The sequence below is a fragment of the Ursus americanus genome, chromosome 7 (genome assembly GCF_024610735.1).
Source record: "Ursus americanus isolate L20-20 chromosome 7, mUrsAme1.1.p, whole genome shotgun sequence".
Lineage (NCBI taxonomy): Eukaryota > Metazoa > Chordata > Mammalia > Carnivora > Ursidae > Ursus > Ursus americanus.
This window is the reverse complement of record NC_142133.1, coordinates 65624004-65641819: the sequence shown is the minus strand read 5'-3', so window position 1 is coordinate 65641819 and position 17816 is coordinate 65624004. Positions and strand designations below refer to the sequence as shown.

General features: G+C 55.2%; 1 protein-coding gene across 1 annotated transcript; it reads left to right on the top strand.

Moving 5' to 3' along the window:
* Positions 1 to 690: 690 nt before the first annotated feature.
* On the top strand, positions 691 to 17794 carry SLC35F6 (solute carrier family 35 member F6). The gene is made up of 6 exons (XM_045809238.2): positions 691 to 889; positions 9317 to 9389; positions 10139 to 10310; positions 10559 to 10771; positions 11498 to 11608; positions 12864 to 17794. The coding sequence occupies exons 1-6, from the start codon at positions 813 to 815 to the stop codon at positions 13331 to 13333; spliced, it is 1116 nt and encodes a 371-aa protein (XP_045665194.2). The 5' UTR covers positions 691 to 812; the 3' UTR covers positions 13334 to 17794.
* The last annotated feature ends 22 nt before the right edge of the window (positions 17795 to 17816 follow it).

The window sequence follows — 17816 nt, the reverse complement described above, 5'->3', positions numbered from 1 at the left end:
TGACAAGGCGTGGGATGCAGACTGGAGGCCTGGAGATGAGGGCGGAGGACAGCTGGGAAGCTGAGAACGAGGATTTTAAAAGGCGCAAATCCTCAGCAAAAAAGACCACTAGGTCTTTCTGCCATAGATGCCTCAGAACAGCATCCTGGGAATCCACGAAGGAGCATTGGTGAAGGGGCTGTGCCGAAGGTATGGATCTGGGGGAGACCGAAGAACCTACATGCAAACCCCATTCCATCATTCACTAGCACGATTATAAGCTTGGCTTCTCTCAATTTAGTTTCCTCAGCTATAAAATGGTCTCCCGGGGAACTGGAACTAGATTCCTGCTCCACTTTTCTGGAAGATGTGAAAAACTCATCCAGGGTCACGTTCCAGGCTTCCTGGGGGTTTCCTGTACAGAAGAGATTTCCGTGAGGACGTTTCCACTTCGCGGCTGTCCCTGACATCATCCGGCTCGCGATCTCTTTAAACGGTTTACAGAACGCTCGGACATTCACAGGGCATTCTCGTTGCACCGTCCCATCAGCCGCTTTTACAAATGGGAAGACCTGGGCTCCTAACTGGCCACTGTCACCCTGTGGCGACCAGCGCGCCGGGAATGCGCCCTGCACAAACCAGGCACTGCTGCCCGGCTCCCGCCCGGGGGGCGGGGCCAAGGAGCGGGGCGGGGCCGGCGCGAGTCACGTGACACCCGGCCCGGAAGCGCTCGCTCCCGAGCCCCCCGGGTGACGGGGTCGGGAGCTGCCGCCTGAAGCGAGCGGGGAGGTCGCAGGGGTCTCTGCAGTTTCCCGCTCCCCGCATCCCCCGCCATGGCCTGGACCAGGTACCAGCTGTTCCTGGCCGGGCTCATGCTCGTCACCGGCTCCATCAACACGCTGTCGGCCAAGTGAGTCCGGGCCGGGCCGGGAGGGGAGGGGGCTCAGCCGGACCTGCCGCGGCCCGCGAGGGCGCCGGCGACCCCGCGCAACCTCTCTCGTCCTCCCCCTTCTCGGCTCTCCTTTCCCGGCTTCACCCGCTCGCTCGTTTCTCCGGTCGGTTCACGCGGTCTGGGGGCCCCCAACGGGCGTGAGGCCTGGGGAAATATGGACCGAGGCCGTGTCGCCGGCTGGAGGAGCCGAGCCTCGGCTTTGATCGCTGTGTGCTTGATCCCGGCGAGTCACCTCCCGTCTCCGCGCCTCAGTTTCCTCATCGTTAAACGGAAGGGGTGGACCAGTCCCTATCGGGCCCCATCCAACGCTGGCTGGAGGCCGGGTCCCCCAAGAGCTGTGGGCAGGGGCGGGGTGAAGGAGCACTCCCGTACTTGTGCACACGGGCTACAATAGAAGCCTTGAGGCCGAGTGACCAGTGAGGGTGGAAGGCTGCGGCGACAGAGGTGGGGGTACCCCATGGGCTCCTCATGGAGGAGAGGTCACAGATGGGCCTTGACGTTTTGCTGGGATTTCTACAAATGGCCGGATGTTGATACAGGGAACAGCAAGGCCACATCGAAGTGTATTGTAACCAGCACCAAATGTCCAGGCTGGATTTTATCCCACAATCAAAAAAGGGCTTTTGAGCAGGGAGTGACATGTTAAAAGTGATACGATGAACCGGGTGGTCAAGATGAAGAGGAGTTTGGTGCAGGGAAAACCACTCCCAGGCTACTGCAGAGCAGGAGGGAGGAGGGGGCAGTGAGGCCGGAAAGGAAGGGACAGGTGGAAGAGACCAGGTACAGAATGAAGCCATAAGGCCTGACCCACAGGATCAAGAGACAGTGACCCCCCCCCCCAGGGTTTCTGCCTGGGAGAACAGAAGTGTCATGAGCCCAGACAGGGAGGGCAGGTGCACAGTTCAGCTCTGATGCATGAGGATGTGGTGCTTGTGGGACCGTGAAGACAGACCCCAGGAGGTTAGGGATTGAAGATCCAGGACTGTCATGAGGCCGAGGGGTTGAGCATGGCCTCCTCTGTAACGTACAGGAGACCCAGGAGGCAGCCCCTTCTCTTGGCAGCGCTTTGGCGCTTGCTCTGCCCTCACCTCAAGGCAGGGTCCTCCTGCCCCCTCTGTTTACCATCTCAGAACCCCCAGTACCTAGATCCTGGCCTTTCTCTGAACCGATTCCAAGGCATTTGGTGACAAGTAGACAGTAGCCCTGTCCCAGCCAGACCTCACTTCCAGCTGGGCCCTGCCAGGCTCCACAGCGAGGCAGAGTCACACAAGTCACCCTCTGGACTGTGCTCCAGGCCCCCTGTGGGGTGGGGACTAGTCATCTCTTATTCATTTTTGAGATGTTTGTTCAGATGCTCCAGGGGAGAGGTCTGGGAGGAAGGTCTCCTGTTCCATTCATCAGGCATGTATAAGGTACCTACAGGGTGTGAAGCACTGTCTGGACTCGGAAGGAGGCTGAAGTAACCAAGGGAAGGTTTGATATGCTTAGAGTCAGAGGTGAAGGGGACAGAGCATACACACTTGACAACCACAGTGTCCTCCCTTCTCCAAAGGAAGTGGAGCTCTGGGTAGACCTCCCCATCTCTGGTTTGTCTGTGTCTGTGTTTGGAGCTGGTCTCCTGAGCCCTGTGGCCTCCTTAACTATAAAGGAGACTCAACATGAGAGCTCCCGTCTCAGGATCTGAATGCAGCCGAACAGGTTGTCCGTCTGTCCATCTGTTGTACCATCCAAGGCCTCAGTCAAGTGCTTAGAGAGTAGCTATAAGTCTGCCAGGGCTTCTGTCCCCAAGGAGAGTCGAGATGGCCAGTTATTACTGGGGTAAACTGACTCAGCTCCTTCCTGGTCAGGTAGGAGGCCCTGGGACCCTTGGCCCCAGGAGACCTTGCCCTTGGAGGCTGCCTGAGAGGCAGGAAAGAGACTCCCACGTGAGGACCCAGCCTTTGGCCTCACCCCCTGCCAGGTCACCTGATGTGGGGCCTCTCAGGAGCCTCCCTACCTCAAGTGGACCCCAGAATTGGGCCCTAAATAGTGTTCTAAGGCCAGACTGTGAGGAGGACGCCCTTAGAAAGAAAATGCGAGAGAGCAGTTGTGTATATCCTGATGGGAATTATCGATTTGAAATCACACTCTGACCTGCAGTTTCCGGCAGGGACAGACAGACTAGAAAGTGACCACAGCAAGTGCTAAGTGGCTGCTGTAGCCAGTGCCTGGCCCTGCTGCGGCCACCTTTCATGTGTAGTGTGACCAGCCTATGACGGAGATGGACTCCCTGTCCCCAGATCAGGAAACTGAGCTATGGAGAGATGGAATCGCTTGCCCGAGTTCAACTCAGCTATTCAGTGGCAGAGTTTATATTTGAGCCAAAGTAACCTGGCCCGAGAATCCAAGCTCTTAACACCAATATGGGATGAGGCTAGGGAGTTCTCTAGTCATTTTTCAGGGCATTTAAAGCTGTTAGAAACATAGAAATCTCCCATCCTCATCTCCACAATTTATAGCCTAGGTCCCATGAGATGTTTCTTTTTGTGACTAGCTGGTTAGTGTCAGACGAGTGGACCGGAACGTAGGTCTCAGCATTTTAGTCCAGTCCTTTCACAGTGGCAGTACCCCAAAGTCCCTCTTCCTTGGGGATCTCCTCTCGCATCTCCCCAGGCAAGGGCAACTAAGCCTGGCCCATGGAAGTTGTAGTCCTGCAAGCGACAGCTCCCCTCCCTGCCGCCAGAGTGCCCTCCCTCTGGACTCAGCAGCAAAGCTCTGTCCCAGCCCAAGTCATCCTACCTAGTTTCCCCCTGGAGCTGGGGGGGGGGGGCACTCGTGGTTCTCGTTTAGTGTCTCCAATAGCTTCTTTCAGTTCCTTGATCTGTAGGAGGTCCAGGGAAGACTTTATAAACTTGGTGGAGGGAGGAGGAAGTCGGTGCGCACCCGCCACCTGCTGTGTCGGGACCACAGGGCTGCTCTCCCCTGGAGGAGGCCACTCTGCCTGCTCAGCAGGTCTGAGTAGGTGCAGGAGACAGGCCTGCACTTGCGGGGATGGGGGCAGGGGTCACATGCCCACGGGCCCTGTCCCCGGGCCTCGGCAAAGGGCCCCTCCAGTCAAGTGGCTGCTTCTCCTTTCTATGGGCGCTTTCTCCCCCCGCCCCAGGACCTTCTGCCGATGAGTCTCCTGCACACCAAACAGTCCCCACCCCCCTCGGCACTGCTTAGGGCTGTCTGCCTGAACTGGTACCTGTCTGTGGGGTCCTGCCCATTACTGAACCCCATTCTCCTGAATCCCGCTGGGGTTCTGCATGTCCTGAGCCAGCGTCAGGCAGATGCTAAGTAAGGCTCAGATGCCCTCCTAAATGCTGCAGGTTGTGAAGCCCACCCAGCCAGGGAGGCACTGGGGCGGGGCGGGGGGGGGGGGGACTTCCCCTCCAACAGTGAGGCCCCTGGTGCTGGGACCCTGCCAGGAAGGTGGCAGGAGGCCTGGGACCCGTGGGTCTCTAGTAGGGAAGGACTCTCACTGTCCTTCCTGTGCCAGCTCTAACTTTTGCATTGGTGGCTGACCCCACCCTTAAATTCCAGGAGTTGGCCTGGGATAATTGCTTCAAAGGGGTTCCTGCACCAGCCACAGAAAGCCTTAAACCAGGAAGGTAGTGGTGTGTAGAGTGAAAAGAGCGCAAGGCTTGGAAGCTATGGGGTTAGGTGAGTCACTGGGCCTCTCTGAGCCTCAGGGTCATCTGTAAAATGGGCGTGACTTCCCTCCCTTCAACCCACATGCAAGGTAGGATCTACTGAGGAAGGTTGGGTAATACTTAGAGGAGAGGTCTCGTGATCATTTATCACCAACGGCTGTGACACGGAAGAGTGGAGCAGCCCTGCGGCCTTGCTGGAGATCCCAGGCAGGAGAAAGAAGCTGACTCACTGGGCTTGACAAGCTGGGGGCTCCAGAGGAAGTGGCAGAGATTCTGCTGGGGACTGGACACACGACTGTCAGTCTGAGGCAGCCACATCAGCCACTTCCTCGGTCTGTCCGTACCCGCTGCCCTCATGTGGAGTGCTGAGCTTTGAGTTTGCCCAGGCTTGAGTGACTCACCCCCAGCAAGGGGAGCCCGCCCCCGGCCTGCCCATGCCCCTCCTAAAAGAAGCTGGTCTCCTGGCTCAGCCGGTAGAGTGCCCAACTCTTGATCTCAGGATGGTGAGTTCGAGCCCCATGTTGGGTGTAGAGATTACTTAAAAAAAATTTTTTTAATTAAAAAAAAAAATTCTGAAAGAAGCCAGTGTCTGCCAACAGAAGGTATCTCCTCGTGTAGCGTCAGCCTGACTCTCGGGGGTCCCCACAGGCCTCCTCCTTCCCACGTGACCATGGCCTTCCTTTAGAATACGGTATTTAGAGAGAAGGGAGGGCCCGTCTGCAGAGCTGGCCCCTCTCCACCTCAGCCAGGGAAGTGGGAAGAATCTGGAATAAGAAGGTGATGGGAGAAATTCAGGTGCTGAGGAAGGGGCATGGAACTGGAGGTGGAGACCCCTGGGGACTAGCCCTTCTCGACACCAGATGAGCCTTGAATCCCTCAAGGGCTCTCTGAGCCCTGGGTTTTTTGGTCTGTCAAATAAGGAGCTTTCTGAGATGATGGTTGAGTTTCTTCTCTTTCGGCACTTTGTGGCTCTGTGGCCCTCCAGCCACGTCTGCTGCAGCCATCCAGGTGGGTCCCAGACCATGGATGCCCTCTCTCAGGCTGGAGCAGAGCAGGCCCTATTGACCCAACACAAGGGGAGAGTCCTGCTTAATAGGGGGGAAAGAGGGGGAAGGGGCAGAAAAGGACTTTCATTGACTCCCTGCCATGTGCCAGCTCTTATACATCTTATGTATTACTTTTGACAGTCCATCGGTGTTTGGCATTATTGTCCCCATTTTATAGATGGGAAGACTGTTAGCCTGTCCAGCCTGTGAGACTCAAAAGTCATGAGCTTGCCATGAGTTGTTAACTGTATGAGTCTGCACCCAGCTCTCTCCACCCCTCCACCCCAAGCCATGAAGTCCCCATCTGTAAAATGAAGAACATGGAGTGTCCAGAACAGGCCTGGCATGAAGTCAGTACTCAGTGAATTGTACATTTATAAAAACACGCAATGAAGTGTTTTGCAAACAGCTGTCCTACCTTAGGGGCCCTTGCTGTCATCTGCCGATCAACAGAGGTGGGATTTTTGGCTCTTGTTCTGTGCTACCCGGGGTCCATCTGTGCCTGTGCAGTGAGCTGAAGCCTGTCTCAAGATGAGGATGAGAAGCCTGACTCTAGCCCCAATCTCTGCAGGCCTGAACTCCTCCCCGCCTGAAGAAAGGCTGGGCAGGACAGCCTGTCCTGCTGACACCCAATCCCTTGGACTGCAAGCCTGCCCCAGGCATCCAGATACAAAAAGACTCCATTTCCCAGGTTGGGATCACTGCCAGACCCAGCTTGTTGAGGCAGACCCACCCCTCGGGGAAAGCAAAGAAGGCCATAGGGGCAGGAGAGGGGACTCAGCATCGGCCTTACAGCCAGCTCTGCGCTTGGTGCCCACCCCTGGGGGACAAGCCCAGCCGGGCCCACCAGCAGCCTGCGCCTCCCCCGGGTGGGAAGTGAGGAGTCATGTAGACACTGCCTCTGGACTAGAGTGCCTGCCTGTTTGCTAGTTGGAGTCTGGAAATGCCATTGATTGAACAACAAAGAAAACGTTAGAGCTCCTGTATGCCAGGAGCTGGGGATCCAGAGAGAGAGAAGTTGCTGGATGCTGAGCTACCACCCTCTCAGGTGGTAGTGACTCTGGAACACACAAAGGGATCGACGTGGGAGTGGTCGTCACTGTAGGCTGCGTGGGCAGTAGTCCAGGGGGCGTTCGGGGAGGCGGTTCTACCACTGGATCTGGGGTCTTCTGGCGCCTGCCATGGACTCTGGGCGTACTACCGTGATGAGGAAGGGGCTTCCACACACGCCCACACCCTGAGCTTCTAGTTGACCTTCATGAGCTTGGCAGAACCTCCCTTATTCGTCCTGGAAGAGCTCTGGCTCCAGCTTCAGGAACTTCCATCTCCGATTCGCCCTGGGGCCTTTGACTGTGCACTTTGGGAAAGCAGGACCTCTTTACTCTTCCTCGATTCTCTGTTACTCAGTTGCCTCACCCAGGCCCTCCCAGAGTGTTCTTTCTGCAAAAGCAAGCCTGAGTTGGAGAGCAGACCTGCCTGGGCAGTTGGGCGGGGGGCGGGGGGGGGGGGAGCCACACCCTTGGTCTGCAGCCCCCACCTGCATCCCATGTCGTGTCCTGCGTGGGGATCCAAGAGCCAGAACTTGCAGCAGATGGGACAGAAATGAGACCCGCACAGAGCGGGTGGTTTCTGTAGTTGTGGCTTTCTTGGCCCCTTGGTACTGGAACTGGTTACAGCCTGGTCCCCTGAGCCAGGTTGCTCTCCGCGTTTCCAGCCAGTCTATGAGAACTTCTCCCCACCCATCAGCTCTCCTTTGACCCTCACCATTCCCAAGATCCACAGGCCCTCCTAACTGCCCCTCTTGGCATCGCTGGGGTGGGTGGGGTCTCCCGCTGTGAACTCATCCACTGTGAGCTAAGTTTGCCCTAGCCCTGTTTTGTTCACTGGCCCTGACGTGTGTTCAGATCAATGAATAGATGCCATCTCGCCCTCATGGCTGATGGGGAATTCTACCACCATTCAGCCTGCCCTTCCTGCTGCCAGCATCCAGGCGTTACACCCATGCCCGGGCTGGGGCAAAGAGCTCCCTATGCCCCTCCCCAAACTCAGGGCACAGAGAAGCCAGGGCTGGCCAGGATCTTTGTCAAACCCAGCCCCTAACCAGTGTCCCAGGCTTGCAGGCCTATGGGGGGGCACAGGAGACAAAAGGCTTTCCCCCGACTTTTGAAACCTCAGGTTTGTTGCAGAAATGAGCCAGCAGAGTCGGGCTGGGTACTACCATGTGGCTATTCTTGACAGACATTGCCAAAGAAGTCCTGAGTCTTGTAGTTGAGAGATGGCTATCACCTATGCGTGGGGCGCTGCAGAAGAAACGGGTCCAGGGCCCCAGGACACTGCCCTGGGTCCGCACTGACTCAAGTCAGCTGCAGGACATGACGGACTCGGCTAAAGCCGTGTCAGCGGATGACAGGATGTGCAACGTGAAGGAGGAGCTGCTGTCTTGCCAGGCTCAGTCCTGGCCAGATCCCATGCACTTAGCTCTGGGCCTGGGCCCACCTGAGTGCTTCCAGAAGTCAGCAGCCAGGGGAGTGAAAGGTTAGGGCTGGGGCTGTTTAGCCAGAAGATCAGAAGATTCAAAAGGTGGTGGAAAAGCCTCCAAATATCTAAAGGACTTTTTTAAAGAAGGTTTTATGTATTTATTTGACAGAGAGAGCACAAGTAGGGGGAGAGGGAGAAGCAGGACCCTGGGATCATGACCCAAGCCAAAGGCAGACGCTTAACTGACTAAGCCCCCCAGGCGCCCCAAAGGACTTTTAAATGAAAGAGATTAGACGAGACTCCAGGGACCCAACGAAGCCCAGCAAGAGTGAAGTTGGGGGGCAGGAGCTCTAGTGCACGGGCGGCAGACAGTGCAGAATGGTGGCAGTTACCCAGGGCACCGTGCCGTGGAGGATTCTGGGCCTGCGTCTGGGGCTTCTGGGGAAGCATGCCAGACTCAGTGATGCCATCTGTCAGGGTGCTGGCCGGGAGGCCACGCCACTAGTACTGTGTACTTGCCACCTGCTTCCCAGTCCGTGCTAGAAAGAGCCTCCAACCCCTTCAGGTTAAAGGAAGGTGACCGGGTGGTCTGTGTCAGACAGTCATTGCCCAAGGGCCTGAATGCCCTTGCAGACCACAGGCTCCTGAGATTTCTTGTGCCGTGGGTCCATTTGACAGTCTGGTAAAGCCTAGAATATTTATATTTAAAATATATTTTTTAAAACGTGCAATTAAAGGTTTGGATTACAGAAAAAGCCACTTACGTTGAAATAGAGTTATCAAAACACTGAAAAAGCCAATTCCTGATACAGTAATATTGTGTGTTTATGCTTCTTGACACATAAAATTATAAGCAGTGGGTCTAATTGCTGTCATTTTGAGTTAGCAGTGAGCGTAAATGCCACTCCCCGGTACCTGCAAGGACTCTGACGTGCTGAGGAGAGTAGCAGGACGTGTGTGTAACAGTCGCAGGTGCCGCAGGGTTACTTCACAACGTCAGGAAATGCTGTATTTCAGCTAAAGGTTTCTAGGTCCCCAGTTGCTGTCCATGATCCCAGATGAAGACTTCGCGCTGCGGAAACTGGCCTCTTGGTGCTGAGAGGAGCGAGCTTGTCCTCAGACACCAGGGCTAGAGTTGCACAGCTGGCACACTGCCAAGGGCTTGACCTTCTGTCTCTCTGCTGCAGGTGGGCAGACAACTTCGTGGCCCAAGGCTGCGGAGGGAGCAAGGAGCACAGCTTCCAGCATCCCTTCCTCCAGGTAGCCACCCCGTCCCTCCCCACCTCCTGTTGCCCGGGCCTCTGGTCAGGTGTCCCCCGTGAGGCCCTGCTGCTTCCTGACCTGGGGTGGAGCCTCCCCCTGCTCCCAGAAGAACCATCCACTCCCCTCCCTCCCTCCCTCGCTGGAACAGAGGCCAGGGTGTGAGTGCCCACGGAAGGGGGCAGAGGGCACAGCCCTCTCTGGGAGGGCTGCATAAGTCCTAGGGAGCAGTCCTGCCGTGGACGCTGTAAGGCCAGCCGTCACACGTCCACGTCAGGACCTATCTGGAACACATCAACCCCAGTAGCAAAACCTGCTCTCCATCCATGGGAGCCCAGACTCCCCTGGGATGGGGCAGACAACATAAATGGAAGGCACCGGATGGCCAGACAGGGAAGCAGAGGCCCATATCTCAGCCCCTGCTCTCCCAGCAACTTGCTCTGTGACCCTAAGTAAGTTCTTGAGCCTCTCTGGTCCTCCGTTTCTCCATCTGGAACTAGAGGTTGGCCTAGAACAGTGGTTTTCAGACCAGGCTCTATGTAGCCTTAGGGTTTCCATGGAGATGTTTCTAGGGGTTAGGGCTTAGACCTCGGAGGTCGTCTCTGGCCTGCCACACACCGCAGCTCTGCTCTTGTCTGGTTTATGTGTCAAGTCATAGGTAAGCTTTCGTCTGCAGAAAGATTGTGTTAAATTTTTGTCAAAGGTGATTCTCCTTCCAGCTATAAACTCGTAGGGTTCTGTCCCTGCAGGCAGTGGGCATGTTCCTGGGGGAGTTCTCCTGCCTGGCGGCCTTCTTCCTGCTCCGGTGCAGAGCTGCGAGGCACCCAGATGCCAGCGTGGATCCCCAGCAACCCTTCAATCCCCTTCTTTTCCTGCCCCCTGCCCTGTGCGACATGACGGGGACCAGCATCATGTATGTGGGTAAGTAGCCAGGCAGGCTGAGAAGGGCCCGAGGGGGCACTGGTGAAACAGCCACCCCTACCCCAGCTCAGCTCACCTCTGCCTCCTCCCAGACTTACACACACACACACACACACACACACACACACACACACAGAATGTACTGAGCACACACTGTGTGCAAGGCGTGTCTTCAGCCCTGAGGGCACCTCAGTGACTAGATAGCCTTGGCTCTCAGGAGCTAACAACGTGTGTCTCTCCTCTCCCAGCCCTGAACATGACGAGTGCCTCCAGCTTCCAGATGCTCCGGGGCGCAGTGATCATATTCACAGGCCTGTTCTCAGTGGCCTTCCTGGGGCGGAGGCTGGCCCTGAGCCAGTGGCTGGGCATCCTTGCCACCATCGCGGGGCTGGTGGTTGTGGGCCTGGCCGACCTCCTGAGCAAGCACGATGATCAGCACAAGCTCAGCGAAGTGATCACAGGTGTGATGAGGGTCGGGGACCCAGGGGCTGCCCATCTTGTCCTGTCCTCCCTGGGAGCCCAGCACAGTCGGTCAGCAGACTTCGCAAGCTCTTCTGTATGCCAAGCCCTGGGGGAGGGTGCCTGGGGGACCGGCTGACATGGGCCTGCATCTGCTCTCGAGCTGACAGAGTGCAGAAAGGCACAAGCAGCTGAGGGGGTAGGTAAGGAGCGGGAGGTCAGAGGAGGGAGCAGGTCTGTGCCGTGATACAGACACACAAACTGCTGGGTCTGGGAGAGGGAGAGACCGAGTGTCTGTTGAGCGTTTACCAAGTACCCAGCCTGGCAGCCTGTTCGACAATGATGGGACCCCTCTGGCCCTCAGAGGATGGACTAAACCAAGAACGTCTACCACCAAGCCTTGTGCATCTCAGAAGACCTGCTTATTACCCCGCTGTGCCCCTCACAGGCCCAGGCAGGCCTTTGGGTCTTCTGGAGCCTCGGCCCAGAGTGGTAACAGCACCTGCCCTGCTGGCCTGCTGCATCCCTCGGGGGCCAGGAGACCAGGCATGGGGCTGTCACGACTGCCTCACGCATATGGTACCCTGCAAAATCAGGGGCCCTGGGGGTTGTGTCCCTGTGGGAACCGTCTACCCCAGCACTGGGCCCACCACCCTGCCAAGGCGCCGAGGCCATGGTCCACCCCTACCCCATGCAGCCCAGCCTCACCCTGGCTCGCTTTCCCACAGGGGACCTGTTGATCATCATGGCCCAGATCATCGTCTCCATCCAGATGGTGCTCGAGGAGAAGTTCGTCTACAGACATAATGTGCACCCGCTGAGGGCAGTTGGCACTGAGGGTGTGTGAGCACAGGGGCTGAGAGGGGGTTGCTGCTGCGGGGATGCCCTGGACGGTAGCGTGTCGAGGGGACGCACAAGCAGGAGTGCGGGGCAAGGTGCCAGGGTCCACGGGAAGGGGATGAGCCCCTTCCCCCCAATCCTCCCTCCCTCCCCCACATGTGTGCTGACAGAGACTCAGAGTCAGGAGCTGGGGGGCATGTGGTCAAGAAAAGGGGATACGTGCCCCACTCTAGAGGAGTTGGCCAATGGGGAAGGACCAGACAGAGCGTTCGAGCTCAGACCACTTGTGCTCTAGTGATGTGTCACTTGCCGAGCACATCTGAGTGTCTTCAGGACGGGAAAGGTGGTGTTTGAGCTACAAGATTGGGAAGGAGGGAAAACTCCAGACAGAGCGAAGACGTGGGGAGCTGGCCATGAGTGTCGAAACCAGTAAGGAGTGGTTGGTGAGATGCAGCTTTGTTGTTAGGACAATGATCAGGAATTGAATAGGTCAGGGTCTTATGATGGAGAATCTTGAATGTCAGGCAAGTGGATTTAGACTTTAAATGACAGACAGGGAGGAACCGCCAAAAGTTTTTGCGCAGGGAAGTAACTACCAAAACCTTTAAGCTTTAAAAATACGAGGCCAGCAGGGCAGATCAGAGCAGCACTAGCCACGTGCAGCCTGCGGACCCATCAGGGAGCTGTGCGTGTGCCACGGGCTCCTGGCACAACGTTAATCATCTCGATCCCCTGCGTCGTCAAGCACGTTGTAGCCACTCGGTTTCTTTCCCAGTGAGACTTTCTGAATGGAGCAGTGCCTTGATTCACATTCTGTCCACACCCGGTCACAGGCCAGTGACCCTGAATTAGAGAACTGTGTTTTTCCACGCTTGTGAGAGCAATGTTGTGGTCGCAGCTGCCATTCTTTTGTAAATGACTACAATAGAATTTAAGAGTGCCAGAGAACATCATAAGGGGAGCTATTATTTTGTGAGAGTGTGTGTGCGGGTACGCGCCTGTGCATACATATACTGGTCACGATATAAAATGCATTTTTTATTCTTGGCCCAGTCAGAAAACGTGATGAAAGTGGAGAAGGACAGCTAGAGCCCTCTCCGTAGGCCGCTGTGAACTCCGGGAGAACAGAAAGGAGCTGGGGTGTGGCCGGGAGGGAGACCCGCGGAGCCCCTGCTGGGTGGGCTAAGCTGGGGATGGGGATGGGGAGGGGTGGGAGCCGGGCAGAGCGTGCAGCGTGCTTCCTCCACCCCACAGGCCTCTTCGGCTTCGTGATCCTGTCCCTGCTGCTCGTACCCATGTACTACGTCCCGGCCGGCTCCTTCAGCGGAAACCCCCGAGGGACGCTGGAGGACGCGCTGGACGCCTTCTGCCAGGTGGCCCGACAGCCGCTCATCGCCCTGGCACTCCTGGGCAACATCAGCAGCATCGCCTTCTTCAACTTTGCGGGCATCAGCGTCACCAAGGAACTGAGCGCCACCACGCGCATGGTGCTGGACAGCCTGCGTACCGTTGTCATCTGGGCGCTGAGCCTGGCGCTGGGCTGGGAGGCCTTCCACCCTCTGCAGATCCTGGGCTTCCTCATCCTCCTGATGGGCACCGCCCTCTACAATGGGCTGCACCGCCCGCTGCTGACCCGCCTGGCCAGGGGCCGGCCCCCAGCAGAAGAGGGCGAGCATGAGAGACTGCTCGGGGGCTCTCGGACTCCCATCAACGATGCCAGCTGAGCCTCTCGTGGGTTCTCTGCTGCTACCTGGATGCACCTTGTCCACCCTGAGGCCGAGGCCACACGGGCTGGTGAGCCTCCGGTGTCCTGTCCCCAAGGCCTCACCCTGCCCCTTCCCCACAGACCCCCCCCCCCCCGCCCTGGGCAGCTGCTGCCACAGGAGAGGACCAGACACCCAGGTCCTCCTTTGTCACTACCCCCTGCAGCGCCTACAGGCCTGAGTACGGTGACCTACCCCTGCCGGGCTCCCCCCGCCCCACCCCCAAGCCCTTCCTGCAGCACTAGCACTAAATCATGAAGTGGAATTGCAGGAACTAACAACCCTAAGATTTCCTCCTAAATCATAAGCTAAATTTGGTTCTCCAGAGAAGAGAGGTCAGTGAACAAATTCAACCGGAACTAAGCGCCATATTTTCTAAAACTTGTAGGCTATTCGCTAACCCTGTCTTGGAGACCTAAGTTTTAGCTGGACTGTGCCACAAACTCAGTGTATGTCCCCCAGCCCATTACCTAGCGGCCCGGGGCCTTGGGGTCCTCATCTGTAAAGCAGAAGGTGCAGACGCTGTGGCTTTGGTGCCTTCCCGCCTCAGCTGGGCCCATCCTGTGGGAAAGGAGGAGCCCATGCTTTGGAAATGCCCCTCTGCCCACGGTGCCTCCTCCCCATGCCAAGTTGGTGTCCTTGCCCCCACTCCCTCAAGGCCTCCCTGCCTGGGGGAGATGACGGGAAATTCCAAGCAGCCCTTAATAGCAGCTTTTATGAACTCTTCACCTTCCGTTTTAAAGATGAGAACACTGAGGCCCAGAGATGTAAGTGGTTTTGCAAGAAGGGTCTCTTGCTGTGGACTCTGGCCATGCCCTTGGGATCCAGAGCACCTCTGGACCTCAGCCCCACCCCCAGCAACCTGACTCCCTAGCAGTCCCTCCAGGGTGATGAATTTACCAGCACCCCACCATTTAGAGTAGTTCTGGTATCGTAGGCATGTGTTAAATGCTCAACGGTAATCCTCTGGCATAACGACCTGCCCAGGTGGGTGCCAATGAGGAAGCCGTGGCCCAGCGGTGGTTAACAGTCTTCCTCACAGAGCCAGCAGTCCAAGCTAGATTTGCCTGATTCCAAGCCTACAACCCCACCCACCGTACAGGCCTCTCCAGGGGCTTTGGGGTAAATGTCCCATGGCCGGAATAAAAGCTTCATGTGCTGTTGCCTTCCCCACCTGGAAGAGAGGGGACTGGCAGTGGGGACCCCAGGGAGCAGAGCAGCCCTTCCTTGCAGCGTTCCTCACTCCGTGGCAGTTTCTGGAGCCTCAGACCATTTTTCTGGGCAGCTCAATCATAAAACAAAACACCGAATGCCTTCCTTAAAATAGATTCTGGGGGAAGGGATCTTTGACAAGCAAAGCCCTCAGGCTGTGTGGGAATCGGCAGGTTTTTACAGTTTGTTGGGAGAGGAGGGCCTCTCCCTGCCACCAGCTCCCAGTCCCAGGGGCCCCTGAGCTGCTGGGGGCCACAGTGTGTGCCCAGAAGGAAATGGAGGGTGAGCGTGGTGGGGACACCAGCTGCCTTGTCCAAAAACCTGGGGCCTTACGATGTCGTTTTGGGCTTTATTTTTAAAAACAAAAGGGAAATTGGCAGTGTGGCCTTCATTTTAGTTTAGTTTAGTTTTTTAATGAGAGGAAAGGAGCACAAGGGTTAAACATCAGGCCTGCCACCAAATCAGGCAAATCACTTCACCCCTGGAGCTTTGGGTCTTCACGTCTCTAAAACGGGAAAGCCAGCCTTCCATCTTGCAGGACGAGCGTGAAAATTACATAAGAGAATAAATCGAAGGTTCCTGTTAATGCCAGCGCACAGTGGAGTGTCGTGTCAGGGTGCACTGCCCACCAGGGTGGTCTGCCAGCGGCACGGAAGTCCCAGCAGAGGGACAGCGCGGAGCATCAGTTTTGCTCCGAGGGGAAGAAGTGTTTTATTACAATACACCAACATTGAGGAGAATGTAAAATTCACATCTATTTTAAGACAAACAAGATGCCTCGAGAATACTTTATGCCCCACGGTAGGTACCCTCCCAGGCCCCGGAGATGCGTTCACTCTCTCCTGTTGCTCAGGGGCGCTTCGGAGGGGGAGTTCCAGGGGCCTTGCTGGTCATGTGGGTGGGAGGGTAAGGACCACCACTCTCTTGCTGAGGCTGGAGGGTTGTGGGGAATGTTTTCAGTGGAGTAAGGGGGTTCGGAATGGTGGAAGTTTGGTGTGAAGGTTCCGAACCCCAAAATCAGAACTAGTAATGGGTTTCTGTAAACCTCAGTTCAAAGACAGTGTAATTTAAACCACATGCATTGTAGCGGACTGCTCAGTCCCTGCTCCTTGCAGAGGGACCTTGGGAGGGCCCTAGGGCGGGGGCTGCCTGCAGGACTGCCATCCAAAACCTGGGGTAGCCCTCGGGCTCCTCCTCCACCAGGAATCTGCCCACAAAGCAGAGATCTAGCACCGTACCAAGTGGTTCCATTTGCCTTCACGTTGTCCAAAGGTCTCTGCTAGCTTAACAAACAGCACTCAAAGAGGTCAGAGCTCTGACCCCTGCTGAGGACAGTAGGAGGAGTGGAGCAAAGGGCCACCTGGTCTAGAGGAAAGAAGCAGAATCACAAGTCACAGAGCTGTGTTCACAGCCCCACTTCAACTTTGGGTGACCTTGGACAAGTCATGTTACCTCTCAAGGCCTTAGCTACCTATAAAAAGGAGAGGTTCTTGGCATTACTAAATATGTATACCTCCCTGACCTGCTTACAGATTAACCTCATGCTTTCATATTTGCCTTGGTTAAAAGCCCCTTTGGCCTTTTGTTGACTACATCCTTTCAAAACTTAAGGTCAGCAGGGACTATCCCCTAGCTCTAAAAGTTTATAAATCACCCATCTTCATTAGGAATACGTGTCAAAAAATCTTTAGTAAAGGATTACTATCTCAGAATTTAGCCAACTGTATTGAGAATGGATGTGCTCCAAGGGCTGTGGATCCGTGAAAGAAAAACAGGAGACAAATGTGTAAAGCAAGAATTCCGGCACAGTGTGATGTGCATAAGAGGCCTTTGTACGAGATACAAAGGAGGCGTACAGGAGCAGATCAGCTAACTGCCTAGAGCTCCCAGAGAGCTCCACTCGAGCTGGGTGTGAAAGAATGGGCGGGATTCTCCCAGGCTGGGGAGGGGAGCGGTGAGGGGGGCGCAGTATGGTATTCCAGGAGGAAGGAGCAGCTTGTAAAAAGCATAGGAACGTGTAAGTGATGGACTCAAGAACTGCAGGTAAGTAGATATGCCTGGCGATAAGCATGCAATGCTAAAAGTGGCCAGAGACAAGGTCAGAGAAGTGGGCAGGTGCCCAGATGGTGCTTACCTTTTAGATTTTGCTGAGGCATGAGAACTCTGTCTGTAGACAGCAGAGTACCATGGGGGAGTTTTAGGCAAGGGAGTAATAGGATACAAATTGCTGTTTGGAAAGATCGCTAAAGGCAGAGACCAGTAAAACAACATTTAATTCATTAGAGTCCGACCTAGAGAAATGGTGAATAAATACAAGAGCCGTTCAAGGAGTGGACTTCCATTTTAGAGCCCTTGGCTGTCAGATCTTCCATTGCATAAGCCACCACCAAAGAGTGGGTCTTCTGGACCAGACTGCTCCCCCCGCCCTCCATGACAGTGGACCCACAGAGTGTCCCCAAGTACAGCTTCTTCCCTTTTCTTTCCTTTGCCCTTTTTTCCCCTTTTTAAAAATCATGAAATACAACAAAACACTTATCATTTTGACCATTATTAAGTGTTCAGTGGCATTAAATTCTCATTGTTGTGCAGCGGTCACCACCATCCATCCCCAGAACTTTTTTATCTTCCCAACCTGAAACTCTGTGCCCGTTCCACACTGACTCCCCATTCCTCCTTTCCCTGGAGCCCCTGACAACCACCGTTCTACTTTCTGTCTACTCTAGGTACCTAATGTAAGTGGAATCATACAATAGTTCTTTTGTGTCGTTGTATTCTGCTCTCCACAATGCCTTCAAGGTTTATTCATGTTGTAACGTGTCAGAATTTCCTTTCTTTTTAAGGCTGAATAACATCTCATTATATGTATGCACTACATTTTGTTTATTCATCCATTTGGACATTTTGGGCTATTGTGAATAACATTGCTGTGAGCATTACTGTACAAATACCAGTTTAAATCCCTGCTTTTAATTCTTTTGAGTGTATACCCAGAAATGGAATTGCTGGATCATATGGTAATTCTACATTTAATTTTTTTTTGGGTGATCAACATCCTATTTTCCACTCTGGGTGCATCAGTGAAGGATTCCATGAAATCACTGATTTTGTAATGATATTTTCCCTGATTACGATACGTGGTAACTGGAGAACATTTAGAAAATGCAAGAAAACAAAGTGTAGAAAATAAAATCTTTATTCTAACTACCCAGATGTACATTTGGTCAGAATGCGT

Excerpts from the sequence above, each read along its gene's own strand:
- SLC35F6 (XM_045809238.2), top strand. The coding sequence starts at position 813 with ATGGCCTGGACCAGGTACCAGCTGTTCCTGGCCGGGCTCATGCTCGTC. Across the intron at positions 9,390-10,138 it reads TCCAGCATCCCTTCCTCCAG|GCAGTGGGCATGTTCCTGGG; the intron begins GTAGCCACCCCG and ends CTGTCCCTGCAG. Across the intron at positions 11,609-12,863 it reads GAGGGCAGTTGGCACTGAGG|GCCTCTTCGGCTTCGTGATC; the intron begins GTGTGTGAGCAC and ends TCCACCCCACAG.